This window comes from Tinamus guttatus, unplaced genomic scaffold, assembly GCF_059628265.1.
Source record: "Tinamus guttatus ecotype Peru unplaced genomic scaffold, ASM5962826v1 Tinamus_guttatus_pri_ptg000489l, whole genome shotgun sequence".
In the NCBI taxonomy this organism is placed as follows: domain Eukaryota; kingdom Metazoa; phylum Chordata; class Aves; order Tinamiformes; family Tinamidae; genus Tinamus; species Tinamus guttatus.
Genome location: NW_028289023.1, coordinates 3,126,422 through 3,142,813, shown reverse-complemented (window position 1 = coordinate 3,142,813; position 16,392 = coordinate 3,126,422). Strand labels below are relative to the sequence as shown.

General features: G+C 42.0%; 1 protein-coding gene across 1 annotated transcript; it reads right to left on the bottom strand.

Moving 5' to 3' along the window:
• Nucleotides 1–395: 395 nt before the first annotated feature.
• On the bottom strand, nucleotides 396–14,287 carry DLD (dihydrolipoamide dehydrogenase). The gene is made up of 14 exons (XM_088533225.1): nucleotides 14,181–14,287; nucleotides 13,990–14,056; nucleotides 13,253–13,332; nucleotides 9,192–9,260; nucleotides 7,214–7,283; nucleotides 6,723–6,823; nucleotides 6,199–6,342; nucleotides 5,948–6,049; nucleotides 4,785–4,975; nucleotides 3,739–3,909; nucleotides 3,127–3,316; nucleotides 2,576–2,713; nucleotides 1,491–1,580; nucleotides 396–1,384 (listed from the first exon to the last, which is right to left on the bottom strand). The coding sequence occupies exons 1-14, from the start codon at nucleotides 14,217–14,219 to the stop codon at nucleotides 1,319–1,321; spliced, it is 1,518 nt and encodes a 505-aa protein (XP_088389351.1). The 5' UTR covers nucleotides 14,220–14,287; the 3' UTR covers nucleotides 396–1,318.
• Between the last annotated feature and the right edge of the window lie 2,105 nt (nucleotides 14,288–16,392).

Below are 16,392 nucleotides of genomic sequence, written 5' to 3'. Positions count from 1 at the left end.
TATGACTAAAGGATCGATGCTTGAACGAGATGCTCGAAAGAAAGGGGTGGAGAATACAAGCACTTGTCTGCACACCAAGCCAGGGAGTTGTTGCCAGTTTCTTTAATGTACCTTTCCCATCCCTCATCCACCGGCACAATGATTAAAGGACACGGACAGTGCCAGGACCCGAACGGTGCCAGCACACGTTAAGCTCTGGCTGTACAAATCAAGGTAGGAGCCAAACAAAGGCCCCACAAAACAAAAATTAAATTAAACCACGCAAAAATCGCACACGCTCTATACAAGTAAGAGGTGTTCTGAAGATGCCATTTTCTGATTTTAGCCCATAACTCGGACAGCAACATGAATGCCAGGGCTGGTCAACAGCAACAAAACAAAGAAAACCACGAGTCTCCAGCCATGTTAAATATTTATTAGTGGAAGGCAACAGACCTTTCACATATTAAGCTCTCTTACTACAGGAGAGAAGCAAAGAGAGCATAAAATAAAAAACAGGAAAGAAGGGAAAAGTCTAAACTGTGGAGAGCTGACACTGCAGCCCTGACATGCAGAAAGTGGAGTAACCCTCATGCCCCTGGACTTAACAGCGCCGCTTCAACACCCAGTTTTAGCTTTTCGAGGTACCTTAGGATAGGTGGACATTGGGAAAAGCTTCAAAATCAAAAAGAATTAAGTAGCAATAAGATTAAATTTTCTTCAGTTTTTTATTTCTCCATCAGCACTTGATTTTTCCCCCCAGTGAGTTTTCAATATGAAAACATGATGTGTGGAGAATCACACACAAATGGAATAATTGTCACTTTTTAAAAAGTTAATATAGTTTTAATCCACCTAAATGAGCCCCTCCCATAATCCTAATGCTAGTAGGTCAAAACGACTCTGTAAATACTAAGTTAATCCTTTCACAAGGAAACACCACAATGTATTTGTGCGGAAGTGACAGTGGCATTTTAAGTGCCAGCATTGAACTGGTTTAGTCTATCACTACTTCAAATAATGACACGCCAGATATGCTGGGCTCTTAAGAGCCTTGACCCAGCACACCCAAAATGTTTGGTTTCATAAAAAGAAAACAGTTCTTTCAGGCATTTTTTCTGCAACATTCATCAAGTAAATAAACATGTAATTTTAAATATTTAATTTACAGAGACTGGATAATTCAACTTTTTCCAAACCCTATTTGGTTAAATATTTGATGCTTAAAATGAAGAGATTCACTTAATTCAGTCCTAAAATCTCCGACTCAGCCTTCCACAAAAGCCCACAGTCCATGTGCAGACATTTACTGTACATGTTCGAGAGCTGCTCTTCCCTTTTAGAAGTTGATGGCTTTGCCAAAAGATGCTGCTAGGTTGGCTTCCCTGAAGGCTTCTGACACTGTCTGTAGAGAGACAACACAAACGGCAGAAGTCATTAATATTTACTCTGCACATAATCATAGCAAGTCTAGGCAACCCTGGTGCTCAGTAGTTTGTTCTTTAACTTACAGGATGTGCGTGGCAAACTCTGGCTACATCCTCACACGATGCTCCATACTCCATAGCAAGAGCTGCTTCGTTAACCATCTCGCCAGCACCCTGAAATTCAACATTATCTGTGATCAGCTTAAATCTTTAAGCAGTTATCCAGGTTCTTCTGAATCACTAGCTAGTATCTGGCTTGTCTGTAAACATCTTTTGGTGAAAAGGAGACAGTTTTAAGTATTCCATCTGCTTGGTGACTGTGCTCAAGCTGAACGTGTATGAAAGATCCTAAGCCAGAACACCTGGTCTCTCATTAAATGAAGGTTGTGGCGAAAAAGGCCTGATTTTTAAACAAGATACCAGTCAGGTAGTGCCCACATTGTGATCAGAGCTACTGCGGATTATCACTTCTAAAGAAAAAAAGAAAAAACAAAACAGCAACAACAAAAGCAAAATAATAATTTTTAAAGAGCATTAGTGTGCTGATCCAGTGCTGACAACGCAACTACAGGAACAAAGTTTCCTTTCCAGCAAAATAGAAGCCTCAGTCTGGCCTTTTGTAAAAAAAAAAAAAAAACACTGTATACAAAGAGGTATGGAGTGTTCCTGCGTACATCTTTATGCAGATAGAGGGAAATGATCCTCTTCCCAAACAGAATTTTCTGGCTTCAAAGCTTTTCAAGGAGATTCTTCAAAATTCCATAGGCCACTGATACGAGATCTGGTAACTGCAGCATAAGGTACCCACAACTCTGCTGAAGTCTAAAATTCAGAAAAATCTAAAAAGCCACAGTCTGTTCAGTCACTTTAACTTCCAGAATTGGGTCAAAACCTTCTGCTGTTAAGTATTTGGCAGAATTCATAAAGGACAACTCAGGGTCCTGAAGCATTTCAGTGCTTCTGAGCCAAAAACGCAGCTGAGTCCAACTGCAAACTAAAACGAAATGAGAGGAGAGGATGGCTGCAGAACAGCCACAGAGAAGTGGCTTTAGGAAAGAAGTCTTCCCTCTTTCTGCAAACCTCTTTCTGGCTAACATGGTAACTATCTTTCAACTGTGTAATACTACGTAGAGCCCGGCCAAGGCAGTGGCACTGCTCTCGATACTCACTGCGCCCAGGATGTGAGCGCCCAGCATCCTGTCTGTTGATTTCTGACTGAGTATCTTCACCAAGCCGTCCGTGTCAGCGTTCGTCTTCGCTCTGCTGTTGGCAGCAAAGGGAAACTTCCCAACTTTGTATTCGACCCCCTACAAAACAGCTCTGTTACTGACATACTGTTAATTAACAACCTGAAGAACCAACAAGAATAATGTAACCAGGTGGACAGTTGGGTAAGCATAAAAACAGAAAAAAAAAGACTAATGCAAAAAAAAAAAAATCACACCTAAAAAGCTAAAAATGAGTAATTGGAAAAAAAAAATGGACAATTTGTAACTTTACAAAATAGAAAGCATTAAAAGAGGATTGTCATTCTTGAGAGAGTGGCCTAAAGGAGAGATCTTCCTGTTAAGAACTATTCAGTCATATACCCTACATAACAAATTCAGACTGAGAAATTCTCTTAGGAAACGTTAAGACAGACAAAGAACCACTACTTGACTACTGAACTACGTTGTCGATGACAAAGCAGTTTCATTTGAGCAGGACAGAAGGGCAGCACCTCCTCTTTCAGCTGCTCCTCGGACTTGCCGACCCAGGCCACCTCGGGGTGGGTGTATATGACGGAGGGGACGCAGTTGTAGTCGATGTGAACGGCTCCGCCAGCCATGCCCTCGACGCACAGGATGCCTTCGTCCTCGGCCTTGTGCGCCAGCATGGGCCCGGCCACTACGTCCCCAATAGCATAGATGCTGTAGGAACAAGGACAGAACAAAACAGCGTTTAAATGCGTCCTAGCAGCACCAGTCAGCCTTCTGCATAAGGGCTGGGCTAAACGTACCACTTAAAGCAAAAACTGGTCACACGAAAGTAATAAATTGCACAGGAAATACAGAAGAATACATTTCAGAAATTTCCGAAGAGCATAAAGGGACTGCTTCACCAAGTGACCACATTCAGAAAGCACCACTAACAGAAGACATGCACAGTAACTTTTAAATCACAAAAGTCTCAAAATTGACTAAGTATCTTTATATGCTGAAACAAACAGATGCTCTGAGCTCCTCCTTCCTACAGGAAACTAATCAGTAATTAAAAAAAATATATTTTTGAAAATTTTAAAAGTTTACTTAAAAAAAAAAAAAAACAGAAAATTATATTTAATGTCGCTTACTTTGGAATTTTGGTTTGGAATCTGTTATTAACCGGAATTCTGCCCTTCTTATCAAGTTCAATTCCAATATCTTCGAGACCTAGATTTTTTGTGAACGGACGCCTACCGATGCAGACTAGGAGCACATCACAAGTTAAAACTTCTGCCTTGCCACCAGCAGCAGCTTCAACACTGCAGAGAAGGAAGTAACAAAAACGTGAGCCTGCAAGTTAGGCTTCTCTGACAAGCAATTTATGTGATCCAGATGGTGATGTCTGAATCTGGCACCCTGAACACTTACATTCAGGCTGCTCCCTCCCCCAATATCCTTCCTACTTCTTGCAGGAGTTCAAGTGTGGAAGAGGGAGGAAGGGACAATAACTGCTCCTATGTTTGTTAGTAGCTCTGTTTTTGCAAACTCAGGTCCATGTGGTCTGGGAGCACAGGAGTGAATGGCAGCAAGCTTAGTGAGGATGACTAGGCAACTGGCTTCAAAAAACTTGCTAAGTGAGGATAACTTCAAAACTTGCTTCCCAAACCCAGGTGAAATACTAAACATGGACACAGGTTACATGAGGCCCAAATCTACGGCCTTCACAGCAGTGAAGAACAGAATATCCTGAGGAACGGAGATAGAGAAGCTAGCACTGCCCATGTTAAGGTCCCAGTGAAATAACAAACGTAAATTCACTGTTAACATCAGCAGCATTAAACATCTTGTCAAAATTCCAGGTACTCTTTAGGTTTCCAACTTGCACAGAGAATACATCAACAGGCAGAAGAACAGTAATAAACTATGCAAGAACAGAGCAGTGTATAGGTAGGGACTTGCAAGTCAAATACACTTTGTATGTTTCTATATTAGCTTTTCACATGCAAGTCTCCAGAGGTTCAAGTTTCTACATTAAAAGACACTCCAGGAAAGTTGCTCTGAACTAGTCAAAACCCCGTGACGCTTATTTGGAGACAGGGACATACCTGGAGACATACACTGCTACTATTAAATAGGTTTTGAGGGATGGGTGAAGAATATCTAGCATTCCTTTAGTTTGAAGCAGATCACTTACGCTACATCAATTTTTCCATCTGGCTTCTTGGTAGCCCCAGTAACTTTGGTGTTTAGTTTAAACTTAAATCCCTGCTTTTGAAGAATACGTTGGAAGTTTTTAGAGATCTCCATGTCGATTCCCATTCCACCAACGTGGCCCAAGAACTCAACAGCCGTCACATCCGCACCCAGGCGCTGCCAAACCGAACCCTGCAGTCACAGCATCAACTTCAAGAATGAGTTTTTGAAAGGAAAACTTGAGGTTTCTCTATTATAACATCTACCACTTAGATGGAAAACTCTACAGAAGAATTCTGCTTTACAAATACTGCAATGTAGCCATAAAATGTTCCTTCTCATCATCCTTTTGCAGCTAACAAAACGGTTGAATATAAAATAGGTACTTTTAAAAAAGAAAAAGTAAAAACTCAAAGGAAGTTTGGGGAAGTCTAATATTACTGCAAGCTAAATAAAACAGTGCATGCTCGGGAAATTATTTATGCAATAAATATGTAACTACTGCTACTTCTGTACACCCCTATAAATACACCCAGTAACATCAGCTTCAGAAACAATAACCCTACACTTACCTCAAGTTACTCAGTTACCCACATCCACCCAACAGTATTTCCCTGCTTCCTTTTTCCCCTCCTTTATAGCCAACAGGCTGAGCAACCACTAAGCAGATTTTCAAGCACTTGCAAGAGCAACAAATATACACTGCTCTTCAATCAGGGAAGTATGAGGCAAAAGGAGTCAGACCAAAACAAACTACGAAGTCTCCACTCATTTGGTTATTAGATATAATGAGTGTATACACAATAACTGAAGATGGCTTAAAATGAACGTTATGAAAGAAAAAAAAAAAAACCACCATACCTTCTTCTACGCACATCACAACAGATAAGGAAACTCAGTAAAAGTCAACACCCCAAAACCAGTATGAGATGGCCTCATTCTCTATGTTTCTCCCATATTTCTCTACTTGGCTAACCATACTTAACCTACAACACTTATCCCACATTTTCAAGTGGAAAAGGAAGCCAGCAGGCTGCATCTAAGCATTTTCATTACAAAATCAAAATCCCCCAGCCAGCTTTTCATTAACTGCTAATTTTATTTATTTATTTAAAGTCCCATTTCTTTATAAATAAGAGACCAAATGTTTAAGAATTTTCTCACCAGTTCCACGCCAATGACTCCTGCACCAATAACAACCATCTTTTCAGGAACTTTTTTTAGTGATAGGGCACCAGTGGATGACACAATATTATCTTCATCAATCTAGTGACAAAGAAATCCACAGAAGGACATTACAATCTCTTCTACACACTGCATATAAAACTCACAGATCAAAGATAGTCAGGTGCACAACATTATTACATGTCAAAAACAAGCTGAAAAACAGTATCACCAAGATTCCCAATACGTACTGTAATTCCAGGAAATGGAGCCACTTCGGAGCCTGTAGCTATAAGAATGTTCTTTGTATTGATAACTTGTGTGCTGCCATCTTCTTTGGTTGCAGTGACTTGGTTTTTGCCAGTTATTTTTCCAAACCCGGAAACATGTACAACCTTATTAATCAAAACACAGTACATTTAGACTCATTTTCAAGGTATTCTATTTAATCTGAATCTCACTAATCCCACTTCTCTGCAGTAGCTCATTTTCTGCTAACACTAACTTTTGCATAACTGTTGAACTTTTGCATCACTGTTGCACTTTTGCATCCTGTACAAATTACAAAATAATTTGATACTGTTTTCTTTTTAAAGTAGATTTAAGAACAAACTGAACTGTTCATTTAACATACCCTAGAAGCAAAGCAGTCAGACTCTGACCTTGCTGAATCAGTCACTCAAATTTATGTAACAAGAATGTGACAGTGTGTGAAGCATGAAACTTGGATCAGAAAAGAGAGTCAGATACAGCTCAGCATGCAATCCAAACTAACCTTGTTTTGTTTAAATAAATGAGCAATTCCACCTGTTAGGGCCTTCACTGCACCACTCTTCTGTTCCATCATCTTCTCTAGGTTCAAATGTATTCCTGTAACTAAGGTTAAGAAAAAGGAAAATATATATACATACACATATATATATATACGTATAGATACACACACACACATATATATCTTTCTCTCAAGCATTTCAGTGTTTTTACCTACAGGACACAGCAACACAACACAAAATTAAATGCTAATGGTAACGTTCAACAACTGATACATTAAAAAGCAGTATACATTTTTCCAATATCCCTTATCCTTCTTGGATTCAAGGAGAACATACATGTCCCTAGGCTTCCAGCTGACAGACAAAGGATATTATTTGCATGTCTGAGATTTTCTCACTTTTCTAGAAGGAGAATAGTCATATTAGAACTATAATATTTGTTGCTAGAGACCATTGACATTAAACAACTACTGACAGTTCGTTACACACTTACTTTCAATTCCTCTACTAGCAAAATCTTTTCCATGGGCCAAATGATACAGGTGTGAGTTGTTCAGCAAGGCCTAAAATACAAAGAAAACAAAATGTGAATTCAGACATGCATTTGGGATTGAAATTATTACTAGCATTTATAAAGAAAAAGGGTTTTGCAAAGTATTATCCCTATTAAGAAAGTTTGAAATGTACTTTAGAATATGTCTGCCAACCACAACTGTACATATTTAAAGTGTTTTATATAAAAAGTAATACATTTAACAGAGAGCAGAGAGCACAGTTACATTCTCATATATCCTTTTCCAATCATTTCACCAGAAAATCCTCCAACAAGATTAAAAAAAAAAAAAAAAGAAAAAAAAAGAAAATATTCAGCAGAGAAAAGTGACTGACTCACAGAAGACTTGCAGGAAAATTTCTAAATTACCCCAGACAAGAGACTGTCAGCAAAAAGAACAAGAAGATGCAGGAAAAAATGGATAGGGAAAAGCTATACTGAAATCTCCTGAAATTTCAGTGTAGATATTTCAGTTAGTTTTTTATAGCTTAGATACTGAGCTAAAGTTGCTTCAAACTGCAGAATTAGTTAAACTGGAGCTTGATAGCTCAGAGCTAATGCAGATCATTGGACATTCACAATTGAAAAATAAAACCAGAAGAGCCCTTTGGCAAAAATGCTTATAAACCATTAGCAGGAAAAGCAAAACTGTGTTTTGTCCTTCATTGCACTTCCAAGAAGTAAAACAGTAAGGGTCTGCACATACTTAAATATAAAGTATACACAATAATAAGTACAAACAGCATTTTGAACACTGAGATTTTGGAGCATTTTTTGAGCATTTGAGCTGCCTTCTATATACATACGACTAAAACTAATATTGTCGGATTTGTTAAGTTTATTCACAAAAATATAGTCCCACTCAAAATTCATTTGCCCACCTTACATATTTGCCACAATTTTGAAAAACCACCAAAACATGTAAATGCATGACCACAGCATAAGATTTGAGCAATTACAAAAGAAAAAAAAAATCATTCCTGAGGATCTCACCAGCTTGATGCCACTCGAGTGGCATTTTGTAAAGGGACGAAGGAATAATTTTATACTATGCTTGCACATGCAATCTGAACACCCATCTCGAGTTTATTGCCATTTCAAAATAAATTCTTGTTAATTTATTAACCAGAATAACCATATTAAAATAAATCCAAGTCTCACCATAGGTTCAAAAGCATTTTCCTATGAAACTTCACAGGATTAACAAAAAAACCCAAAGTTTTTCTTGAAAAGGAAAAGCTACTTAAGTAAATCCCAACAAAGTTCCAAATTTTCAAGTTACAATGTGCTGTGTCTATACTAATTTGGGGTTTTTTTCCTCATTATGGAAAGATATCCTGAGATTAATTAGATATTACTCATGTCTTCAGGCCAAGTAATACATTTCTTGTTTTAATTTTGTATTGATACTGTATTTTCTCCTATGTTGGCAATGAAACCTTTCCTAACAGACACACCAGAGCTCAAGAAAATATAGAAGAGTTCAGTTTTTTCATTGAGATAACCCAGATCTGAATCTGCAAGTATTACATGACAGCAATGCAGAAGTCTAGGGCAGTGAACAAAGCACAAAAATAACTATTAGAGAGTTATTTTTGCATGCACTTTGCAGTGAAACCAACAGCAAGGATAAGATTTTGGAAAAAGCACCACACTTGACAGGAGGTTGACAATCTGGCAGAGGAACCGTTTACACAGAGCCCTCCCTACTGGGTTTTGAAAGGATAGCCAAACTGCAAGATAAAGGCACCTGTAATGCTGTTTTTCTCTCTTTCCACTCCCCCACTTCATTTTGGGGAGTGCTACCTTTTTAATTCTTATCTTAGTAGGAAAGAATACCTTGGAAAAAGCCTGAGGTTTTTCAAGCGATGGACATAACTAGTGTTTTAACAACATTATGGCAACTGGGTACACTTACCTTGGAAGGAATACACCCAACGTTCAAACAGGTTCCACCAAGTGTCTCATTCTTCTCTACACAGACAGTCTGAGGGAATGACAAAGATATTTATACAGCAATTCCTCCTCTAAGAGTGTCTTAAGCTTTCCATTCACAGATTTAGCTTATGGTTCAGATTCCCCCTGCTCATTGGTTTTAATCAAAACAAACAAAAAAGATGTCTCTGAGGAACACATACCAGCGTATAGCTACAATCTTCCCAAATACCACATACGCTTTCAAACAAATTCAACTGCTGGTCCCCACGTCCAACAATCCACAAATCTGTTTCAATTAAACACAACATTCTCTTCCTAGAAAGATGAACCCTTTACAATTCACAAGCCAAACCACAAAAGGGGGAAAAACACAAATTGAGAAGATTCCACAAAATAAATAATCACAACAAAGCAGAGGAATGTACTAGTGCAAGCTAAAATTCTTATTAAGAAATCTTCTTTGAATAGTAAGCAACAAATATACGAAAACAAAACACCCTAAACACCCAATCACAAGTAACATTTCATTCTCTTAAAAAGTTATCCTGCAATACTAATTTCTGTAAAGTTATACCAATATAGAATCACAGAGTGGTTAAGGTTGGAAGGGACCTCTAGAGATCATCTAGTCCAACTCCCCTCTCCAGCAGGGACACCCAGAGCACGTGGCACAGGGTGGCATCCAGGTGGGTTTGGAAGATCTCCAGAGAAGGAGACTCCACAACCTCTCTGGGCAGCCTGTTCCAGGGCTCTGTCACCCTCACAGGAAAGAAGTTCTTCCTCACATGGAGATGGAACTGCCTGTGTTTCAACTTGCACCCATTGCCCCTTGTCCTATCACCGGCCACCACCAAGAAGAGTTTGGCCTCATCCTCCCTACGTTCTCCCGTCACGTACTTATACATATTGATTAGATCCCTGCTCAGTCTTCTCTTCTCCAGGCTAAACAGGCCCAGCTCGCTTAGTCTTTCCTCATACAATAGATGCTCCAGGCCCTTAATCATCTTCATGGCTCTATGCTGGACTCTCTAGAAGCTCCATGTCCCTTTTGTCCCGGAGAGCCCAGAACTGCACCCAATACTCCATGTGCGGCCTCACCAGAGCTGAGCAGAGGGGCAGGATCCCCTCCCTCGATCTGCTGGCAACGCTCCTCCCGATGCAGCCAGGATCCCATTTGCCTTCTTGGCCACGGGGGCACATTGCTGCCTCATGGTTAACTTGTTGTCAACCAGGACTCCCAAATCCCTCTCCGTGGAGCCGCTTTCCAGCGGGTCAACTCCTAATCTGTACCGGTACCTGGGTTATTCCTCCCTGGGTGCAGTACTTTTAAAGAAAAATTTAAATAAAGCAGAGCTAAGCACTAAGATCCACAACAGAGATGGAATGGAAGATTCCTTTCACCATTTCTTTAAATTCCTGCTTTTGGGCTAAAGTAGAGGTGATGGTAACAGGAGGTGCAGCATTCATATCAAACAAACAAAGAACAAAACCAAGAACACACTGAGACATCCTGACCTCCTCTTTATCCTTTCTTCTGCACTTCTTCTGAGTACATGAACGCAAGAAAAAAGCTCCAAGGGTTTTAAGAGCCACACTGCAGACCAAACAGCCCCCGGCAGCTCCTTCACCTGGTGATCAGCTTCTGCCTCTCACACTTTCAACTCTCCCCACAAGGACAGGTAAAGTTGCTGAAAAGCCAATGTGCAGAGAACGCTCCTGGGATGCTGTGGTGTCGACGCAAGGTCTTAGCAGGGACTGGGCTTGTGACAGAACAGGTAGCACTAAAATTCAGCACGGCTCAGTCAAGCAAGCTCAGGTTTTTGCGTGGATGAGTAACTACAAAGTCTATCCTTTTGCCAATCTCACAAGGCATCACATTAGATCCTGCAGGGCAGTAAAAACATTGTTCATGCTTCTTCAAAGCTGCAGCTAATACACAGAAGTCCAAATGCTTGTGTCCCACCTACAAAGGCCAAATATTCTCTGCACTCTAACTGGCTGCAAAGCAGTGTAACAACAAGGTTTGCCACAAAAAAAAAAAAAAAAAAAAGTCATCCAGGAACTTCTTTCCCTCCTTTATATGACATCCTATTGCTCGTCACAGATAGGAAGCACTTAAGGAAAATGTTGCTCCCAGAGAAGCAGGCATATAACCATGAAAAGCCTCAGAAGAGGCAAACATGAAGTAATACGACCGAGAGCCTCAATTAAAAACCTTATTCAGGTATTTAGTAGGTCAGAGACAAAAAACAACTAAAATCAAGAATATTAAACTAAGTTGACCATGAGGCAGCAGTGTGCCCTCGTGGCCAAGAAGGCCAATGGGATCCTGGGGTGTGTTAAGAAGAGCATCTCTAGCAGGTCGAGGGAGGTGATCCTGCCCCTCTACTCAGCCCTGGTGAGGCCACATCTGGAGTATTGTGTCCAGTTCTGGGCCCCACAGTACAAGAGGGATGTGGAGCTGCTGGAGAGAGTCCAGCGCAGGGCTACAAGGATGATCAGGGGCCTGGAACATCTGCCCTATGAGGAGAGGCTGAGGGAGCTGGGCCTGTTCAGCCTGGAGAAGAGAAGGCTGAGAGGGGATCTGATCAGTGTCTATAAGTACCTCAAGGCAGGCAGTGAGGAGGATGGTGCTGGCCTCTTTTCAGTGGTGGCCACTGATAGAACTAGAGGAAACAGCCAGAAACTAAAGTATCAAAAGTTCCGCAGGAACTTAAGGAAAAATTTCTTAACAGTGAGGGTGACAGAGCCCTGGAACAGGCTGCCCAGAGAGGTTGTGGAGTCTCCTTCTCTGGAGATCTTCCAAACCCGCTTGGATGCAGTCCTGTGCCACGTGCTCTAGGTGACCCTGCATGTGCAGGGGGGTTGGACTAGATGATCTCTAGAGGTCCCTTCCAACCTTAAGCATTCTATTCTATTCCAAACCGTAGGGAAAATCATTTTTCACAAAGACAACTGAAGTTATCTGCACTAGTTCACAGGCAGATGTGAAGTTCTTAATGCAAACCAAAATATTTAATATACTGAAGTTATCCAGAAGATCACTGAATCCCAGGTGTTGTTCACTGGACTAATGAGGGAGATTATTATTATTACAGAAAAGTTTAGGTTGAATGGACCTCCTCTGTAGGCCACCTAATGCAGCCTGCTGCTCCAAGCACAGTTAACTTCAGTTGGCTCAGGTTGCTCAAGGTCTTGCACAGACCTTTTCAGGCTTTCAAAATCTCTAAAGATTACAGTCTCGGGGCCCCTTTCCAGTGTTTAACTCTAGAACTCCAGCCATAAACAGGAGCTCCTGTCCTAATTAGGTTTTCTAATTAACTCATTTTTGTCAAAGTTCAACTGTCGTACTTCAGGAGCATTTGGATATATCAGCCAGTGGAAACATGCTCAAGTCTGTTGGACTGCCTTGTCGTATTTCAAAATAATTAAAGAAAATAATAATAATGATGAGTGCCAAGAGATCAAGCCAGTCGCATAGTAAAGAGTGAAATTAAAAAACAATCCTGCTGAAATTACTCCATATTTCCATAAACTCAGAAAATCTGCAGAGCATTACGCAGCTCTCACAATACTCATCTCATTGACACATCGTTAGTAGAGATCAGATGAACGCTGTCTGAGAGAGACAGCTTTAGAGAAAACAGGAAAAAAAAGAGCATAAATAAACACCATTTCTACAGACATACTTTCACTTAAAAAAAAAAAAAAAAACTCAGATAGCAATGTTATTCCTCTTCTCGCATCCAAAAGTATGTCAGATGAATATTGTTTTTTCCTCTAAATTCCCTCAACCTGTTTTTCAGAATTTCATGATAGTTTTATCCGGAGCTTTTTTCCCTCCTCACTGTTTCCATTTTACTGCCTTGGGGGAGAAGATTTCTGGGTAAGTGAGATAACAAGTGCTTCAGGTATGACAGCAGCATCCAGTGGTCTAAGATGTCACAGAAGAATTACAGTTTTTTCAGTATCGCACAATACCTTCCAAGTTCATCTGGATGAATATTCTGTTATTTTGGTGACTGAAAGGTGACATCTTACCTTAAATCCAAGCTGAGCTGCTTTGATAGCAGCAACATATCCTCCAGGGCCAGATCCAATAACGGTGACATCGGCATCAACTGAAACAAGAGAAAGTTTGAGTGATTTGTTTCAACAACTAAATTTTCAATTATAGCAATACTAGTCAATCATTTTTTGAGATAGGTCATATTTGAAACTTTTTTAAAAAAAGGCAGAACAGCCTATAAAAATGATGCTACATAATAAAATTGGGATACACAAATTACATTTCACATTGGCGAGTATCACACTAGACAAAAAGAAAACTGGGAGTAGTCACTCTGCAAGTAAAAATAATTGCTTTTATATTTTAAAGAGAAAATTATGTAAGATCAAACGAAGAATTGGACCCACCCCTCTTTATATAAAACCTGTAAGAATTTGACCCAGGGTGTTTCAACAATTTTGACGTTTTCCCACCTATTTTCTCCTGAGGCTTAGTGCAAAGCTAAGCGCTCACCAAGTGCCACAGCCTCACCAGCCCATTCTGCAGCAAGCAGCGCGGAAGGCGGCAACCCAGCACGCAGTATTGGCCACGAAGGCAGCACAGGGCACGGCCCCTGCCCCGGACGCGCTTCTTGCCGCCACAGCCGCCTCGCACATACGGATCGCCACCCCTCTTCCTGCGTTACAGCAAGTTCAACCCCTATTTACAGCGCGCGGCCGGCGGCAAGGAGAGCCGCAGGCCGCGGGGCGGCCCCGCGCGCTGCCGTTACCTTGGCCCGCGCAGCTCCTGCGGGGCGCTGCGCCGCCGCCCGGCAGCACCCGCTCAAAATGGCTCCTCTGCAAAGGGGGGGAAACAAGAAGCGTCAGCAAGGGCGGACGGGAGGCAGCGCGGCGCGGCAGGACGAGCCCCCCGCCCCGAGCCGCCCCCCGTGCCGGCGCCGCGCGGCCCCTCGCCCCGCACCCGCGCGAGCGCTCCGGCGAGGCGGCCCCAGCGCTGCATGGCGGCGCCCAGCCCGCGCCGCCGCTCCAAGGACTCCGAGGACTCGCGCACGCGCCCTGCGGCGCCGACCCTGACGGCGCCCCCTGGCGGAGGCGGCCTCGCGGCGCAGCACCCTGCTGGGCGGGGCCTCGGGCGGGGTGGGCGGGGATATGCAGATGAGCTCCTTAAAGCGACAGGGCGCAGGTTCGGTCGGGCTCCCGGGAGCTGCTGGTGCGAGGAGCAGGAGGGGTGGGGTGCAGGGATCTGGGGGCGCAGGGGTGCTAAGGTGCAAGGATGCACGATGTGCAGGAATGTATAGTGTACAGGGATGCATGGTGTACAAGGATCTGGGGTGCAAGGATGCGTGGAGTGCAGGGATGCACGGTGTGCAGGAAGGTACGGTGTACAAGGACATATGGTGTACAAGGATGCATAATGTACGGATACATGGCGTACAAGGATGCGTGGTGTACAGGATACATGGTGTACAGGGACCTGGTGGTGCGAGGGTGCTGAGGTACAAGGGTGTAGGGACACAAGGATGTTTGCAGTGCAAACATGCTGGGCATGCAAAGATGCATGGGGGGTACCAGGATGCAGGGCTGCAAGGATCTTGGTGCAGAAATTTATCGTAAACAAGGATCTGGGGGTGCAGAGGTGCTGGAAATGCAAGGATGCATTGTGTACAAGGACGCAGGGGTGCAAGGATGCACAGTCCACACGGATTTGGGGGTGCAGGAATCTGGGAATTCAAGATGCACGGTGCACAAGGAGGCAGGGATGCAAGGATGCATGGTGTACATGGAGCTGGGGGTGCAAGGGTATTGAGGTGCAAGGATATAGGGATACAAAGATGCGGGGGATGCAAAGGCTCACGGGGTCCAAGCATGCATGGATACAGGAATGCAGGGGTGCAAGGATGCTGGGGATGCAAGTGTGAATAGGGTCCAAGGACCTACTCTGCACCTGCAGAGGTATCACTGTTAGGGCTAAATGCAAAACCCTAATGGGCAAGTCTGCTTCAGATGCAGGCTCAGGGGTGGTCAGAGTGTCGTACTGCTTCCCACCCTACCACATCTCACTGAAGGACGCTCTGGATTTGTCAGACATGGGAGCAGGGCTGCGGCTGCCCAGCTCCTTGTGCAGGTTGTGCTCTTATGCGACCCTAAAATGAGCATTCTGATCAAGCAAAGAACTTCGCAGATTCGCATTGTATGAACCAAAACTGAAAACAAACATAGAAAATCAAAATATTTCTTTTTTTTTTCCTAATGCAGCCTCCTCCTTTCCTCTAAATGACTGTGAAATAAGTATAAATTCAAATTTCGAAGTACTCAGAATATAAAAGCTAAGTTGTTTTGCTTTATAAAGAAACACATTTCAAGTGATCTGAAATAATTGCTTTCCCTTTAATCAGGGAAAGCAAAAAAAGAGCTACAATATCAAGGCCTTCTTATAATTCACATAGTATTCCATTCTATTTATATTCTTCCAACCTACCTGTTCTCTAGCAAGAAATATCCACTTTCAACTGTCCTCTGTTACTTGCACCTCAGGAAATCATTATTTGAAAATGTGAATCATCCATTGCCTGTGGAGGAGCAGTAGCAGAGTGAGACCAATTCGCTTTCACAGTAATTATAACCTGTTGTAGAACACGTGCAATATTATTTTCAATTTATGCTAAAACCATCTAAGTGCGACCTCTAGGTAATATGCAACATGGTTTGCAATATTGATTGCCTATCCTGCTAGAAAGTGAAAATATTTTCTGTGAAAAAGGAGCTCTTCAATTTTCGAACCATACTTTCTGATCCCTTGCATAAAACAAAACTTTCCATAAGGTGGCAGTGTTCTGTTATTTCCCATAGAGTGAAACACGTCATTACACACAAGCCCTTAAGAGAGAAGTGCAATATTCATAAATGCCAAGGTTTTTGATTACAGCCCAATTAAATTATTTAGAGAGACAGAAGATCAGAAGAGAGAAGAGCAATTCACCCATTACAGCCAGGTCTGCAGCACACACATTAGGTAATCAAAGTGCTGGCATCTAGCAACACAGCATGCAAGTACTGGATTTGGAAATGAAAGGTCTGAATTCTGCCTTCAATATATATAGAATTCTTATTCTATATATATAGAGAGAGTAAGTATATATAGAAGGTTCCCCTTACTAGAATATAGAGAAGGA

Coding starts and splice junctions, on each gene's coding strand:
- DLD (XM_088533225.1), bottom strand. CDS start 14,219: ATGCAGCGCTGGGGCCGCCTCGCCGGAGCGCTCGCGCGG. Junction 9,261..13,252: donor CAGCTCAGCTTGGATTTAAG/GTAAGATGTCAC, acceptor TCATTCCCTCAG/ACTGTCTGTGTAGAGAAGAA. Junction 1,385..1,490: donor GAGTTTGCCACGCACATCCT/GTAAGTTAAAGA, acceptor GTCTCTCTACAG/ACAGTGTCAGAAGCCTTCAG.